At 32.6% G+C, this 17,617-nt stretch overlaps 1 protein-coding gene across 3 annotated transcripts in view; it reads left to right on the top strand.

The window, feature by feature from the left end:
* The window catches only part of LOC148600691 (5'-3' exoribonuclease 1-like), a 45,086-nt gene that overhangs the window by 14,125 nt on the left and 13,344 nt on the right, over positions 1–17,617 (top strand). For 2 of the 3 annotated variants that reach the window (XM_088556483.1, XM_088556481.1), the window contains exons 17-31: positions 111–280; positions 1,203–1,329; positions 2,134–2,238; positions 4,378–4,481; positions 5,362–5,484; positions 6,290–6,364; positions 7,180–7,267; positions 7,959–8,168; positions 8,550–8,806; positions 9,586–9,672; positions 10,322–10,454; positions 11,650–11,712; positions 12,606–12,808; positions 15,210–15,768; positions 16,214–16,357. In XM_088556483.1, the coding sequence (XP_088412609.1) occupies positions 111–280; positions 1,203–1,329; positions 2,134–2,238; positions 4,378–4,481; positions 5,362–5,484; positions 6,290–6,364; positions 7,180–7,267; positions 7,959–8,168; positions 8,550–8,806; positions 9,586–9,672; positions 10,322–10,454; positions 11,650–11,712; positions 12,606–12,808; positions 15,210–15,768; positions 16,214–16,357 (2,448 nt within the window). The remainder of the gene's footprint in view (positions 1–110; positions 281–1,202; positions 1,330–2,133; positions 2,239–4,377; positions 4,482–5,361; positions 5,485–6,289; positions 6,365–7,179; positions 7,268–7,958; positions 8,169–8,549; positions 8,807–9,585; positions 9,673–10,321; positions 10,455–11,649; positions 11,713–12,605; positions 12,809–15,209; positions 15,769–16,213; positions 16,358–17,617) is intronic. The other variant, XM_088556482.1, reaches the window with a different exon arrangement.

Here is a 17,617-nt window from a genome sequence, read left to right as displayed (position 1 = left end):
TTCTACTGTGTTTTGTAAAGTTTTGTTTAGTTGACTTCAGATAAAACTGAGGGATAAACAATACTTTTTGACTTTGTTATTATAATGAATAATATTATTGTACATAATAGGACAGACTTCTGACAGCTATGGGAGATGTGGAGAACAGACTGACAGACCAAGAAAAAGCTAGAAACAAACATGGTCCATGTTTAATGTATATGTACACAGTTGAAAACCATGGACCATACAGATCCCACATGCCGGCTATTTTCCCTGATATAGGCTTCAACTATTCTTGGTAAGTTCTAATGCAATTCTTGAGCTTCACACTCTTGTTTAATAATGGTTTTTAGCTCACCTGGTCGTAGGCCATGTGAGTTATTGCCATAACTTGGCATCCATCATTGTCTGTCATCGTTAACAATTTCTTAAAACATTTTTTCCTCTGAAACTTCTGAATGGATTTGCATGAAACTTAAGATGGTTGTTCCTTAGAGTATCCTATACAAAATAACCGTTTGGATTTTTTATCTGTTCAAAAATATGTCCATCGTTACTTTAACCAGGTGAACAATTCTGGGCATCTGGGAGCCTCTTGTTTGAGGTTTTTATCCTTTAGGACCCTTTAGGATCAAAATAGGATCAAAGTACCTTATTTTACCGGTCTATCACTGGAACTTCTCAATATATTCTGAACACTACACACAAATTTTAGTCCAAATGTAATTCCTTATACATCATTCAATACCTCTTTAATAACTAGTAAATAAGTTTTTTGCAGTTATTCAGCTCAATAATATTCAACTATTTCAGCAAATAGTATTGATATCTAGTATTCATATCAACTGAAGATTTTGGGGACTCCTTTTTGGCCTTGAAAGATATTTAGTGATAAATTTGAATTTAGGAAATTTAGTTTTTGCAGTCATGTGTCCAGAAGCATACAATGTGTTCCATTTAACACATTTATCCTTTCATTAATAGTTACTATTGATAAACAGGAAGTGAAGAGTATATCGAAATTTACAATATATAAAACTGGTATTTTTTTGTATTTCAACCCTGTTGTGAGTTACTTCTGTTTTACCATGTTCATTCTCTTTAACCATGTTCTTAGTTATTTCCCTTTAACCCTGTTCAGAGTATTATGTTTGAAGTCATTTAGTGACAGCTTACAATGGTTTGTCATTTAATTACTAAGACATGCAATGTTTCCCTAGCATTACAGAATTTCTGCTGGAAGATTTTTATGTACCAGATGGCCAGTTAAAGAAAGGTTTATTACCAGGTGTTAGATTGGATGTATATTATCCTGGGTTCCCTACTCTGAAACATATACCACACACTGTAAGTACATGTATTGTCAGGGAAACCAGAATTAAAATGTTTCAAGGGCATTTTCTTAAAAAAAAATGGCGGCCATATCTCCACTACAATTTTTCGTAAAAAATTATTTGAAATTACAAGTTTCTCATAGGGTCCTAACAGATACACTAAAGTTCATACATAATTGCCCATATCACTTTCAGACGGTTTTTACGCAATAGCCAATATCACTTTTGAACAGTTTTGCATGGTTTCTCATGGACAGCCTCTTAATAAAAAAAAATACAAACCAGGTATGAGACTAATAAAATAGAGAGACACAACACAGAACATTTAACCAAAATAACAGCCACGTAGACACAAAAGTAATGACTAACTGGGGCTACACTAAAAAACAGGGTGAAGGGTAGTTAAATTTCTTCCTTATGTAAGGAAGTAAAAGAGGGAAAACTATCTTAACAAGTTCATTCAGTAATCTGTTTCACTTCATTAGAAAGTTAGATCATATTGGAATGTCAAAAACATGTAGTAATATAGAGAAGTTAAATAGACCATACGATATTGGGCACTCTGTCAGCTAAAATGCAATTAAACAAAAGGACAACAATTTACTCAGGACAAAAATGTTTTAAAAGAATAACCTACTGCAAAGTAAAGGAATATAACTTTTGCATGAACATGAATACATTTATGTAATATTGTGATAAGTTTATTTTCATGTGTGACAACCAAGGCCAGAGGAATCCAGAAACTTCAACCATTGATCCCTTGAAGATGTCTATCATTGATGTGACATTATATATTTATATGTTTTGTTTTTGTCAGGCCTATCTAAAGAAAGCCAATGTGAAAGTGTTCCAGATGAACAGTAAAAATGAAAACATGATTTTACAAATTCTTGGGTCGGACGAAGATCGTGTAAGACAACGGGCAAGTCATCTTCATCATCTCATTAGTGTTGTCTCATTGTCGTTGCACCTTATAGCAGGGAATTTTACGTCTTAAAGAATGGGACTACCTATATCTATAGAGGATAAAAATTCATTTTAATTCATTTTTAAGTTTTGGAAAAAACATTTTTCATTGGTAAATGCCATGACTTTCTCAGTTTAATATTATTTGATGAAATGGAAGCATCAGTTGTGGATTTGATGGTTGCAAGTTTTGTTTTTTGCTGATCCTTCCAGCTTAGCCAGTAGAAACCATATTTGTGACAGTCAAATTAAAATTGATGAAGACAAATTTTGAAATATAATACATTCTCAATTTTATTATATGTTATAAATAAACCTGTGAAAATGGCAGTTAAAATTGTAAAAAAAAAAATAGCATCTTGGCATATGTAAAATTTTAGGAAATCTATCAGGGATTTAATTGATACCCTGATATGAACAATATTATCCAATTAAATTTGACATTATGAATAATACTGTATTAGATTTTAGCATGAGGAGAACTGCTATTTGGTGAAAACAAATCCATCCGTAGGATCTATCTAAAGGTTTGCCTATGTCCGAGTCATTTCCCACCATCACAAATCTTTTTCCATTTGACAGCTGACACCTTTATAACAAATAGGATTATTTTAGATATTGAGGTATTGTACTACATGTACAAGAATTTTTAGCTGGTTTTTGTAACTCTGTATTGAAAAACTTTAAAATTAGTTTTTTCATGAAGGCTTTTTGATGGATTTGTGAATAATGATTGTAATGTCTTATTCATTTTCAATGTCTTTCAGTTTCTCTAGGAATTAAAATACTTGCTTTATAGATTTTAAGCCTTGTCAAATGACTAATTGCCACACCACAGTTTCTACACTGTGAAATTAATAAATTTACTCTATTCATCGTTGTGGCATGTTGAAAATTTGTAAGTTTTGAGGCAAAAAGGCATTTGAAAGCACAGAAGCACAGAGTTAATATTTTGTGGAATTTATTTTGAGACAGACCCCTAAAAGATGCCAAAATTAGAACCCTGAGAAAATTATCTTCTATACAATATATTTCTGCAGTTAAGATATTTATTCCTAGAGAAACTTTCCCTGAGATTCATTGCATTTGTTTTGTATCATATTTTATCATTAACTTTAATGCTCCCTCCACTGATGTAAGAAATGTGGTAATTTGGTACATGTATTGTAAACAGTTAAACCTGTACATAAGGCTAGTTTTTATTACAGTAAAATAATTGTAATTTTGGGGCTTATTTGACCATTGTGACAATTGTAAAAATTAGTACACCATTAAAACATTTACAATCCTCCTTCTTTTTCTAATGACCACTACAATTGGTTAAAAAGGGGGACCAATGGTACTTCATTCTCAAAACTATATAATGGTGGTTTAAGAATGATAAGAATACCTCATCCACACTTGGTGTACAGAAAACAATGAATACAAGTGCCTGCAAAATTTATTTTTAACTATATAATGCTAATATCATTTTTTTGAAACTGCAAAAATTTATATCCACAAATATGTTCACTTGACGGAATCCATAATATTGAAAAGTTTAGAGTATTGTGTACAGGTTTCACTCTTTGAGGTAAAGTTATTGAAAAGGGCTACATACATGTATGTGCTGTGCTGTGGTGGCTTTTATCATTGCACGTTCACTTATTTTTCATGCTGCTTTTCCCATGCCTTGATTTTAGAACACAATTTATTGAAAGGATATCGTTTTGCATATCTGACATTCGTGTGATTTTTATGAGTGGCATCTTTCCTTGTGATATACAATACTCAGACCAACTATGAATTTTGCAAATAGAATGATTTATTTCAAAGTCTGCCAAGTCAGCATTTTTTTATATAAAGATTAAGAATTCAAGTATTATTTATATTTCAAACTAAGGACAATAGAAATAGTGCTGCTCAATTTAAATTATATATGATTTTAATTTTACCTCAATTACTGTTGTCTAATTTTAAAGCTGTCATTTACTTGTTTTTGTAACTGTCTACTAAATCAAGGTCAGTATTTCAGTGTTTTTCTCTGTACCAATGCTCATTGGATGTATGAATATATATAGATATAATGATCAATATTTTGATAACTGTTTTCTAGGAATTAACTGATATAGCCAAAGAATATATAGATCAGATTGTGTATGTTGGTTGGCCACATCTGTACCAGGCGAAAGTTGTCGCTGTGTTTGATGATGAATCAAAGTAAGTCAGTCGGGTATCTAGTGGTTTCAATCCCTCCCAGTGTCCAGACCCATAGAAATTTCCATTTGACCAACAGGACATTCGATCAGACATCAAAAAAGCTTTGTCTGACTAGAACTAAAACTTTGGGACCTTTCCAATTTGTGCAAAGAAAACTGGTGTCATATTTGAACATTGGGTCAGACATCTTGTATAACTTGTCTGACCAAACAGATTTTTGTTGTCTGACAGGTCCGGTGATCTGGCACATTTCTATTGGTCGAGAGTCACATGACTTCTTGATTGGTTGTAATTGGCATATAGGAATTATGCTGATGACTGGTTGTCTTGGAGTTATAGCAATGTAACTGATTGTGGTAGCATATCTACCTGTGTGAGCTATAACATCAGGTTTAGAGTGACATCTGCTGGTAAAACTGCTTTCTAAACATTTCTTATTTACCGAAATTTTGCTTAAAACTCGTTTATGATGTAAATACAATTTTCAGGTTCTTTAGTATGGGTCTGTTTAAATACCAGGGAGGGGTGATTCATCATGAGGTAATCTTAAAAAAATGGTTAATGTTCATTTTTTACATCATAAAAACAAGTCTTCCTATGTTCATGTCCTTGGATCTGCTATATAACCTGATATATTTTTTCAGGCCCACTGAAGAATTTCCAATTAAACAATTTTATGGATTGAGACATGCATGATTCACTTTTCATAAGCTTCTTTCAGTGTAACTTGTATATAAAAAAATCATTTTTTAAATTTCAAAGATTGTGAATTTAATTTCTAACTTGATTGAAGAAATTTGTTTATATGCTTCAGTAATGGGGAAAATATATATTTTATTGTCAACACTAAAATTTATAAAACATTTCTTTTCCCTTTCAGATGTGTATCTACAGCTTTTAACACAGACAATAAAAAGGTCAAAGGTCCTCAGTTTGTAAGGAACATGTTAAAAGAGGATGAACGAAGTCTGTTCCACAGAGAAGTTGATAGTATAACTGTCAAGTATGTAAAATTGATTTTCTATCAAATGATTATAACATAACTGTCATGTTAAGCCCAGAAATTTTAGTAGTGCTCTCTGCTTATCTCAGTTCGGCACAATATGATGGGATGCAAGTGAGCTTTCAGTGTTTGAATTAGCCCATCTGCCTCTTCATAAGAGCAAGGAAATATCATTGTCATAGCTAGTGGAAACTCCTTGGTTCCCTTGATTACTCTTTCATAATTTTTCTCAAACCACGAAATAGTTATGCTTAAATGAGAGTGTAAAATGGAGATGAAAAATGAAACTGCCATTAACATTAAAAAGAAAGCTTAAATGAGAGTGTAAATGGAGATGAAAAATGAAACTGCCGTTAACATTAAAAAGAAAGCTGTCAAGTTGGCACATGCAGTATTTTTCCTGGAAATGGCCCTTTGCAAGTTGAGATGACCCAAGAAGACGAGGTCATGTGCGCATGCTTAGGTCATTCTCTGAACCAATGAAAATGTTGCAGTATCATAGACATATTCAAAACAAAGGCATGATAAAATTTACATTACTATATACTATGTTTCCAGAAATGGCGGCACTCTTTAGGAGAAGCAAATAAAATATATATGTTTTCATGGAAAAACAGGTACTTATACTCAATGCAGATCGAAGATTGGGTTATCTTTCACACGTTAGAGAATTTCTTGGTCTTTTCAATCATTCCACTATGCTTCACTCAGAGAAGAGATTTGAGTTTCTCCCATTCTTTAATGTTCACTTGCATAAGAACTTATCATTCTGTTATTGAAATGTGGTTGTATTATGATGTTACAGATACCATGACAGACTTGGGGTTGATGTTGGTCCAACATTCTTCCTGGTCAAAGCTCTTCCTATGACAGGGAAAAAGTAAGTACACATTCTTGTGCTTATTTCCATACTTGTACATTTAGTTTGTGTTGGTTATATGCTATGACAACATGTTCCTGTGCTGATTTCTATACTTGTACATTTAGTGTGTGTTGGTTATATACTATGACATGTTCCTGTGCTGATATCTATACTTGTACATGTAGTTTTTGTTGGTTATACATTAGGACAACATGTTGCTATGTTGAGTGGTACACTAAGTATGTTAGTTTATTTACCTAGAAACTTTCAATATACCTGAGAAAAAAATCATCCAATTTCTTTCATCACATAGAATTATGATACTATGGATTGGCAGATTTGAATTACAGATTTTTCAGTTTCTTTTCTATTAACTGTTTAATATAAGTATATTGATTTTTTTTGTTTTGTTTGATGTCCTCTCAATTCAGGTCTGATTAAAACAAGAATAATTTGACTTACCTCCCTGATACTGCAATTGCAACAGAGTTGTATAAACAGCACTAGTGTGTAGCTAGTTCATTGTTTTTGATGAGAAATAGATTCATAAATGTATTACTGTACCTGTGATAGGGATGTCTGCCATTTTTTCCTTCTGTTACTCCTTTTACATCACTGAAGGGAATTAAATGAAACTACTACATATTCCCATTGGCAACTACTTATTTTAGATTTTGATCCAAATCAATGTGAAGGTCAAAAGATGCTTGTTACCAAATGGGGGAGTGGGGGTATCAAGTTATTGAACATTGCAGACAGTTTTTTTAACTAGTTTTGCTCTATTTTCTCAACAGTTGTTCAGTATAATGATACTATGATGATATTTATTTTAGGTATGAGTGTGGGTCCCATGGGAGAGTGATATTAGAGAAACAGTTTGACACTCTGCCTGTTTCATTTGTTTTACAAGCTACTGTTAAGGTAAGTGCATAGATATCATATCAGTGATACTTTTTATCATTGCTGTGAGAATTGAGTTCAGGTAATTATAAAAATGAGGTCATATGAAGGTATTGTGTTGTCGTCTTCATCTGTAGACACTTCAATTCTGTCCAATAACTTGATTATAAGTATATAGATCTTTATGATATTACACTATACCACAAAAGGAAGATTTTGAGGTTGTGACTTGAACCGTTTGGTAATTGGGGGCCAAAAAAGGGGACCAGAAACAAGCATTTTCACGACATTTGGACAATTACTTGTTTCTTTAATATTCCATTCTTTCTAATATGTTATAGTCACAGTGACTTGCCATGTTTTGGGAATTTCTCAATCTAGGCTTCAAATTTTAGGGATTTTATGATGAACATAGTTATTTTTTATAGTTTATTTAAAACAATTGTGTTTTTAAAAATTTGTATCTGAATGAAATATACTAAAAAAGATAAGGAAACTTGTCATAGGCAACAAACATGTATTTTGTTGTACAAAAAATGGTGTCACCATGGAAAATAGAAATAAGTCTTACCTATGACAGATCATACCATAGTAGACAATCTAGTCATAACCATTCCTGATTTAGGGTATATATATATAGATCTCTACCTTCTGGAATATTAAAGGTGGCAACTATCTAATATCAATTCATTCATTAAATACATTTTTTCAGGATATATCTGTACATGACCCAACATATCAAGAGTTCTCTACCTTGAGTGAACTGTTCCCTGCTAAACAACCAGTGTTTATGATTGGCTCCCCACACTATGGTTGCCAGGGTGAGGTTTTGACAGTTGACGAATCAGAGAGTCCTAGAGTTAGAATCAGTGTCACCATCATTGATGAGCCAAACTTCCAGATGATTGAATCTCGACCAGAGGTAACATAAGACTTGATATACACAGTTTGATACAGGACTGGTATGTTGAATGCCTTTAATTCAAAAGCCACCCCTGATACATGATACATTATATTGCAACTGTTTAAGTACCTGTCGTGTAAAATTCAGACACTGTCTATGGTAGAGGTGTCATAAAGTTTCCGATCCAGATTCCCTGAAATATATAGAAGAAGCGTATTCAATAAGGATGAGACAAAAATTACCTGTATAACTTCTGTGTATATAAGTTGTCACATGGTACTATTACATTAATGTCATTAATAATTTAAACTCTGATTTGTCATCTATGAAAAATGTATACTTTTATTTCCCAAAATATGAAATCAAATGCAACTTATCCATTCTGTTTCAATATTGTAGTATTTCCAGCAGAAGTATTTCCCAGGATACACTTTAGCACAGAGACTGGGAATCAGTTCTCACTTCCTATCCAGGATAACTGGTTCAATTTTTATCAAGAAAGGGTCACCAGATAATTCTGAAGGCTCTGTTAACATTGGACTGAATCTGAAATTCACGAAGAGAAATGAGCAGGTTCCTGGTTACACTAAGATGGGGGACAATGGATGGACATATTCAGAGAAAGCCATGAATACTATTGATGGTTACCTCAGAAAGTAAATAGACAACAACCTTCACATATGATAAAACATGGAGTGGTTGGCTTAGTGTGGTGCTTCATTGAGAAAATTTAATATTATTTGTGAAAAATTATGATTAACATGGTTTCAAGAAATCTTGTTTGATAACTTACTGGTGGAAATGACACTGTGGATAATGTCAGCAATATGAAATACCTTTCTTTTTTTTATAAAAATGATATACAGATGAGGCGTAGATTTGCTGGAAAATGATGTGAGGCTATGCTCTAGATTTGCATCTGTCTGTGCCAGATTTGTATATCAATGGTTTTGTCAAATCAGTGTACTGTTATTGTCTTGAAACTGCAAGAGAAAATTCAAAAAGAAACACACTATTTAAGCCAGAAAAGCAATGTTTTTGATTCTAATCAGGCAACATCCTGGCAAATTCAACACTGTAATATTTATGGCATCACAACAAAAGTCTTATAGAGTCATTGTTTATACACATTACTTATGAATACATGCATTCTGACTGCAAAATAGAACCACTGTGGTATAGAATACATATCAACACTAACTTAGGCAACATTTAATATATCACTATTTTAATACACCAAAGTCAATTCCATGTTAGCATTTCTTTTGAATATTAATTTCTCCTTCATGTGACCTTCAAAATGCAAATGATGGAAAATTTTGTGATATGACTGCTATTATGCTATTACAACAAGTTAATCTAGTTTATAATGATTTTATTTTTGTTTTTCTCTTCTATGTAAAGTTCTTCTTTAATCTCAACAATTTTTTTTCAGATTCCCTGAACTTTGGGAAACCATACTGAAACAGCAGGAAAATAAAACTGATAATTTCTATGAGTCTGATATATTTAATGGAAATGGGTAAGTATATAATGAACTAATAGTTTGAACTTAACAAGTTATTTTGCCCAAATTTAATGTCACTCAAGTTGTTTTGCACCACGTCTTTTTACTACCATTAGTGAACTGAGGAAAGTGACATCCAGCAGACATCTGTGTCATCGCATATTTGGAAGTGATAGGAATATTTTTGCCCTTTAGGTAATGGCAGAAGTTGTAAGTTTATATCAACACAGGGTTGATAACTGGCTACTTGCCCATTGTTGACAGCAGCATCACTAATATCAGCCATCATCAGTGGTAATGTAATCGGTAATAAAAGTTACTTTCTGATTACAAATCAAATCATTGGTTTATAAATGAAGAAATTATGTTCAAATATGACTTAAAGTAGTCATCTAGACGTAATTGACATTGCCTTACTCCATATTGTCCCTTGCATCAACTTTCAACTCAAAATATTTTAGTAGAAATATTTGGCTTGAAATGGCTTGATACGTAGGCCGCTTTGGAAAATGCAATGTAATTGCATTATACTCAAGCATTGTTCTAGATACACTTTAATAGGGTGATTATTCAATAATGCTACATGTAATCATGCATTTTAAAATTAACCTAAGTTTAATTTTAAATGTTTCAAACAAACCATTATTTAATTTGTATGTTTTAGGTGCACTCTAAGTGATGTTTCTGACTATTTGAAGTCTCTGCCCTGTACAAAAATTAAAACTATGAAAGTTGGAGCAGACATTTTAGATGAAGGCATCATACAAGCTATTGAGAGGGAATGTAGTAAGGTTGGGGTAAGTTACACAGTCCAACTTAAATGGCTTGGACACAATTACAGTCCTTGAACCGATCTGCACACATTTGACGGATCGATGACCACTGACTGATTGATTGCTGACAGATTGATAACCGATGACTGGTCACCAATCTGATCACAGTTTTATGTAAAATGACAGATGATCTGTTAAAAATAAAAAGAAATATGAAATAAAAGTGTAAATTGGTGTTTAAATCAATTGCATTATGTAAATATGTGTAATATTGACTAAGAAAACTATGAAAACTGTGAAAAACAGTGACTGCTCTGTGGTCACATGATGCGATCACAGGTTTAATGGATTGGTTTGACAGATGAATGACTGATCGGAAACTGATTGGTGATCAATGACCGATCACAACTTTTGTTGCACAAATCGGTTCAGGTACTGTAATAGTATCAAACTGTTCTCCTATATAATCATTATAAATAACCTTGGATTTCTCGAACACTCAATTGCCAACTCGGGCTGTTCTGTAATAAATCTTAGAGAATCTTAGAGAACCTTACCAACTTGAACTCATCAGCCAGTATGTTAGCTTGGTCAATAAAAGGTGAGAAAAGCTGTGACCCTATCTCTAATTGAAATGTCAGTTTAGTTAATTAAAAGCAAACAGCATTTTAAATGTCCACAAATTAATTAACTTTCTGAAAGCTAATGAAAAATATCCAAGAACTAAGAAAACTTCGTAGGAAGTAAGCAATTTCTAATGAAGTCGAAATCGAATCTGCAGTGAAAAAAAAACTGGAAATATACAAACTTCCATTTCTCTAACTCGCTATAAGTTGAACACATTTCAATGGTATCTTGGAGTTTGAGCTACCAAGGTCATGTAAAGGTTAAGTCTACTTTTCCAACCAGGATAGCTATATAGTAATAGTTTTTTTTTATGATAATTTTAGATTGTACAGCATGGTCATTAATATAAGGTATTTTTAAACAATCTCATATAAATATTGGTTATACTTTTACAAAATAAAATGTTATCCTTCAATTGAATGTCAGTGCTGTTTGAATCATACAAAGAAAGGTTTGAAATGATTTTAGGGGTAGCGTACCCAACTGTTTAGGTATAATTTTTCCAAAAAATATTAGCAACAAACCCAGGGTTTTTTTTCATATCTAGCATTCAGTACTGACCAAACACCATTGTATTGGTTTGATTTTTCAGGAACTAAACAAGAAAAAACAGAAGAGAGTTAAAATGCAAGTCAAAGCACATTTGTTGTATAGGGTAAGCTCTATAGATTTCTGTTATTACTCAGTCAATACATGGATGTCGTAGTATGTACAGGTGTCACATAAAACTTCCTGGTTATACATAAAAATTGTTTCATTCCAAAAATATAATACACTTTCATCATGCAAAACTCAGGTCAACTTAAATTGCCCCCATTCAGTTTATTTGTCTGTGCTTATCATATTTCAAATGTGTCTAAATTATTTAAGATGCATACCTTTTTATGATAAACTGTTGACTCTCAAATTATGTAAAAACATGAATTCCAATGCCTCAGCTTTTGAAAGTATTTACATGAATTTTCAGTGAACCTTGTTTGGTATACATTTCACATTAATCGATATCCATCACTTGTTTATTTTAGGATGGTTTTTAATTTTGTACCAAGTTATGCAATACTTTAGAAATAGGATATCTGCTTTGATTTCCAATGGGACAGTCATCCACTTAAAGTCCAACAAGAGACAATTAAACTTCCTGAGGTCACCACAAGGTCATGGGTCAAACCCATACAATAAAACAAGCTGTCAAAGGTCCCAAAATTAATGAAGTGAAACTATTCATAAATGATGAAATTTGACCTTATCTATGGAAAAAAAACATAAATAAATAACAATGACAACCACTGGATTTTAGGTTCCTGGCCTTGGACAGGCACATAAAGTATGTTGCACAGTTAGACATACTACCAACGGACAGTTTTTGCTTAGTGAGTCTGAAAGTTGGTTATACAAGCATAACTTGGTTAAAAAAAAATCAAAACAGTTGACATTAATGACATCATAGTAACAAATTAGTTTTTACAAAATAACCCATGTTGCCTGAATAGAACCCACCAATGAGAAGGATTGTTACAAATCAAATCAAACTTTATCAATATATTTCAGCCTATACCAAACGAGAGTACCATTCTCCCAGATCCTTCAGTATCATTCCTGTTGTTTGACAGAGTTGTCAGTGTCAGACAAGGTTATAGTGTACCATTTGGTTTACGTGGGACTGTCGTAGGTGTACACAAGGCAGAGAAAGCTATAGATACAATGTATGAGGTCATATTTGACAAGGAGTTCAATGGTGGAATCAATATTAGGTATGACCAAGCAGTACATGTGTGCCTATTTTTCATGGTTTTCATTTGTTTTTATTTTTTTTCCTGTTGAGTAGGGTTGTATCCATGACACATTTCCTGTTTCAACTTTTTTCTTTATACTGTTCGACAAATTTGGAGATAATAGAATTTGGTTTGAACTTTGTCTTTCATTTCTCAATGAATTTGAAGATTTTTTTAGTCAAGAAGTCTTCTGATAAAGAGGTCACACTGGCATTAATTTCCATACACACATACTACATTATATTGAATTTAGAAATGTATGCATACCCTTTTTATTTTATTTCTATGCCAACTGTGTATTGCTTGTTGAACTTTGCATTAGTTTCACATTACATGTATTATTATATTGTTACTTTATAAGGCCAATACAATTGTTTTATGTTTTTAGGCCTGCTTTCATTTCTTGTAAGGGTGTCTCTTTAACAATATCAGTTGCAATACAGATTTGTCTGTAAAACACATACACCTTCATGTACCTTATCAATTGAATCTGATTAAGAACTATGTATTGAACACAATTCTTACTTTATACATGTACATGTGGTTGGAAGTGAAACCAAGTACTTTTCTCTATTTTTGCGAAAAGTGGCCTCAGAACCAAAATATCAATTATATATGGCCTAATTGAATTCATGCATATCTATATCAGGAAATGGAGTTGGAAACTTAGGACATGGTATGATATAAAGCATAAAATGTTTTCATTGGTTTTATGAGAAATTACTTTTCTTTCTTTTAAAATGAATCATATTTTTGATAATAATTTCATTGTTACATCTTAATTTCAAAATTGGTTTGTTTGCATTGTGCAATAAATTTAGTTATCCATATTTTTTCCTTTGCTAAACATTGCAAGTTGCATCGTTGAAATATTGATTTGGTATTCCATCTGCAGTTCAATGTTGATATTTGGGGATATAATCTATAATCACATGACAAAAAAATGAAACATTCACAATCTGGTCTAATTGAAACCAGTGTATTAAAAATCTAATGATAAAGATAATTGTTTAGTATGGCCACTAGTGTCCTGTATTTGGGAAAAATTTCAACATATGTTTTTCATACATCTAGGACCACCATGAAAAATAAGAAAATACCTATCTTATTGTTGGTACACATGGTGTCAATATGATTTCATGATTTTGATAATTTTTTCAAAACCATACGATTATTTCATGTATTTTCAAATGCACAAAAGCATATATTTACCATACTGGTCTTAACCATATATTTGATATCATTAATAACATATAAAAAAAAACATACTTTGCAATTTTTCCTGTGAATAACATGTTTAGTTTCACTTGTCTAAAGGAACAGCATCAATTGATTGGTTAATCAGGACAGGTATTTTGTGAGTATTGGTCTGGTGCTGCAATGGTTAAAAAAATACTTAAGTCTGACAATATTCTCAAGTTCTGTTGTAACTCCAGTCTTAGTATTCCAACTTGATGACGTCACAAACAGTAAAGAATTTTCTCAGACTTAAGTAATGTTTCAAGTTTTGTTGCACTGGGGCCAGATCTCAAAATAAAATATATAGTACTGGACAATTGACTGATGCCCCCTTCATAGTTCATAGGATATATATTCATGTATTTGTAAGTTTGGACTGGATTCAAAACAAACAATGATCAATCTGTCGGTTAGTTTGTTCCTCAAACTTGTGGTTTTCAGAAAAAAAAATGAAAAGATAGCTTAGCCATTGTTCAAACTTTAACACAATGCTTTATACAATTACATACTGGTCAAATTTGATCATGAAGTATACAACAATTACAGGAGAAATGGCTTTAATTATACCCCTCCCCCTGTTGTCAGAAGAATAAAGTGAAAGTACTATAATCGTGGATACCAGTTTTCGTGGTTTAGGGAATAAACACCAGATCGTGGACTCTTGAATTCGTGGTTTTGAGGTTTTCAGTATACGCATCAATGGGATTTCTCCTTTTCATTGGGAACTGAATTTCGTGGTTTGGCCTACCCACAAAAACCACGAAAATTATTTTCCCACAAACTATAGTACATTTACAGTAAAGTGATCGTGGAGTCTGTCTGTTTGTTAATCCATATTTGGTTTCAATTTTTTCTGCAACTACTTATCACAGCTGCTTGATATTTTGACAGAATCTTGGGATTTTATGTCAGACTGAAGCAGAGTCAACTTCCTGTTTGATGACCCTGTTTATAATTTGACCTATGTTTACAGGGAATAGGGGATTGGGGTCACTTTGAAATTTTGGATTACTGGTATCTGTGATCATCAGATATATTTTTTTTTGACCACACAGTAAACAAAAATCAGATTGTTTTTGTGAATTCATGAAGTTTTTAGCTGTAAGAAGTTTAAGATTTTTGCTTTATTATAATTGAACAGGTGTACAGGAAATAGAGGATACAGAGTTCCACCAACATCAATGATAAACCTGTCACATGGTGATAGAAAATGTCATGGCAACAAGTCAGCATCACAATACAGGGAGAAAACAGCTCAAGATAACTCATCTAGTAATAATGTGGGTCAATCTAGGAACTACAATAGAAATGCTGTTACCAATGGCAACATATCAAATAGAAAAGGTGGTAACAGTGCATCAAATGACTTTAATGAGACATATAGAAATATGGTTACAGGAGGTTACATGGGAGCCTATCAAGGATATGGCAATGAAAGACAGGATCCAGTATATAATGGTCATGTGACTGAAAATAAGTCACATGACAACAAATATGGAAGACAAGGTCACCAGCAGTATGTATCACAAAGAGACAATTCTATATCAAATCAGACTGAATCTGCACGGCCGAAGTTAGACTTAAGACAGGAGAGTTTTGATGAGAGTCAGAAAGATGTACCATTACAGTTTGTAACGCCTAAAATTGTTTCCCCTGGTCGATCTCAGAAACCTCAGGACCCAAGAGCTATGGCAGCTAAGGTGAGCAACCTGAAGTGTCATCTTGCACATGGTTCAATCACAATTTTTTTTTTAAATTATGGTGTATTAAGATATATTAGAGTTATTTCCCTTTGGCCACACTTTTCTTAAATATTTTAGAAGTTTTGCCTGAACTACCACATAAAATATGGTAAAGATTTTGAGAAACTACCTGTAAGTAGATCATTAAATTATTTTTTAGATCTGAAATAGAATTAGGTTTTGAATTACTTTGCATGATAAAAGAATATTTTTTTTGTTTTAACAATTTCTAATAAAATTGATCTACAATCTCCATGATCTGACAAAAAAGTTCAGTTGCAGTTCCTTGAAAATCTACATGTTGTCAACATTTGTCAATTTTCATCTGAATTGTTTGCATTACCTCGATTTTGATTATTTGAAGAATTATAAGATGATAGCTGTTAACATGTTTTTTTTCTAGATGTTCCAGGAAAATAACAGTAGTGAATTTGCTGATATGTGGAAAGAACTCCAGAAAGTCTCTCCCACAAAACAATTTTCATTAAACCAGGCAGCTCAAGCATTAGACAAACTCCCAGCTAACCCTGAAGTCAGCCAACCAAAGGTGAAGATAAATAAATGAACTGTTCATTGAATAGATTCCAAGTTATTGTTTTTTTTTTCTCTTAAAGAATAAGAGTTAGATAACACAGGAACAATGAACATGTAGATTTTTAGGGAGTAAAACTTTGAGTAGAATTATACATATGTTACTTTACATCTAGAACAAGGTATTTATTATACCCCACTCAACAAAGTTGCTGAGTAAGGAATGCCATATGTAATTGATTATGTTAACAGGAAATATTCCTCAAAATTTGTGTTCTGCCTTCCTGAAATATCCCGCTGAAAACATCATGCAGTCAAAGTTTATTTTCTTGTTTGGCTGCAATCAGATTTTGGATTTTTTTGGGTGCTTCAGGACCAGATAATATGTCTCCACCAATATCAATATTTTCAATAGGAGGTTAATAACTGTGTCCAGCTGCCAAGTTAGTTTCTACAACAGGTTTGATTCTGGTAATTACCATCAATATTTTTTAGACTTTGAAAAAGATAACTTCTTCTGTTTTGGGTCAGTCTTCAAAATGTCTGGTGGCATTTTCAATTTCAAATTGGACCACCAGTCCACTCTTTTCTGATATTATCAAATAACTTTTATTCTTTAAAACAATGTAAATTGTTCTTTCAAACGCGTCAGTGATCAAGAATACATAATCTAAAAAATCAACTAAGTACTGATTCATTCCGCAGTCTTCAAATCCCCTTGAAAACGTGGCGATCAAAACATCCGACTGCAGCTAATAAAAACATTGTTAAAAGACACGTTCATGCATTTTTTACGGTCACAAGTAGTGGACAACACTTCTCTATCAATGATGGAAACTTAATGTGCTCACATGACGCAACACATTAGTCACTCAATGCGCCATTCTAAGAGGAAATGCGACTGTGGCGCATGGCACACAGTAATCCCAATCACTGGAATTATTGCCCTTTTTCAACAATTTTTGCTATTTTTATTATTATTTCTTTCAAAAATCTTCTTCTCTGACACTGCTTGACCAATTGAAACCAAACTTGGTATGAATGTTCTGTTATAAAAATAGGGGTCAGACAGCAGATTTTTGCATATATCTCCAAAACCGTTAGGTTTAGCTAAATTCTGACATAGGGTAAAAGTGTTTCGCATGATGAGATCTATCTCTGGTCAAATTTTGGTTTTAAACTGTTCAGTCATGTTGGAGATATTGCCCTTTTGCAATGATTTTCGCTATTTTTAATGTTATTTCTTTCAAAATTTCTTCTCCTCTGACATTATTTG

Source organism: Perna viridis, chromosome 12 (genome assembly GCF_037379345.1).
Source record: "Perna viridis isolate PV_CMFRI_1.1 ecotype Kerala chromosome 12, ASM3737934v1, whole genome shotgun sequence".
Taxonomy (NCBI): Eukaryota; Metazoa; Mollusca; class Bivalvia; order Mytilida; family Mytilidae; genus Perna; species Perna viridis.
This window is presented reverse-complemented; position numbering and strand designations above follow the sequence as displayed.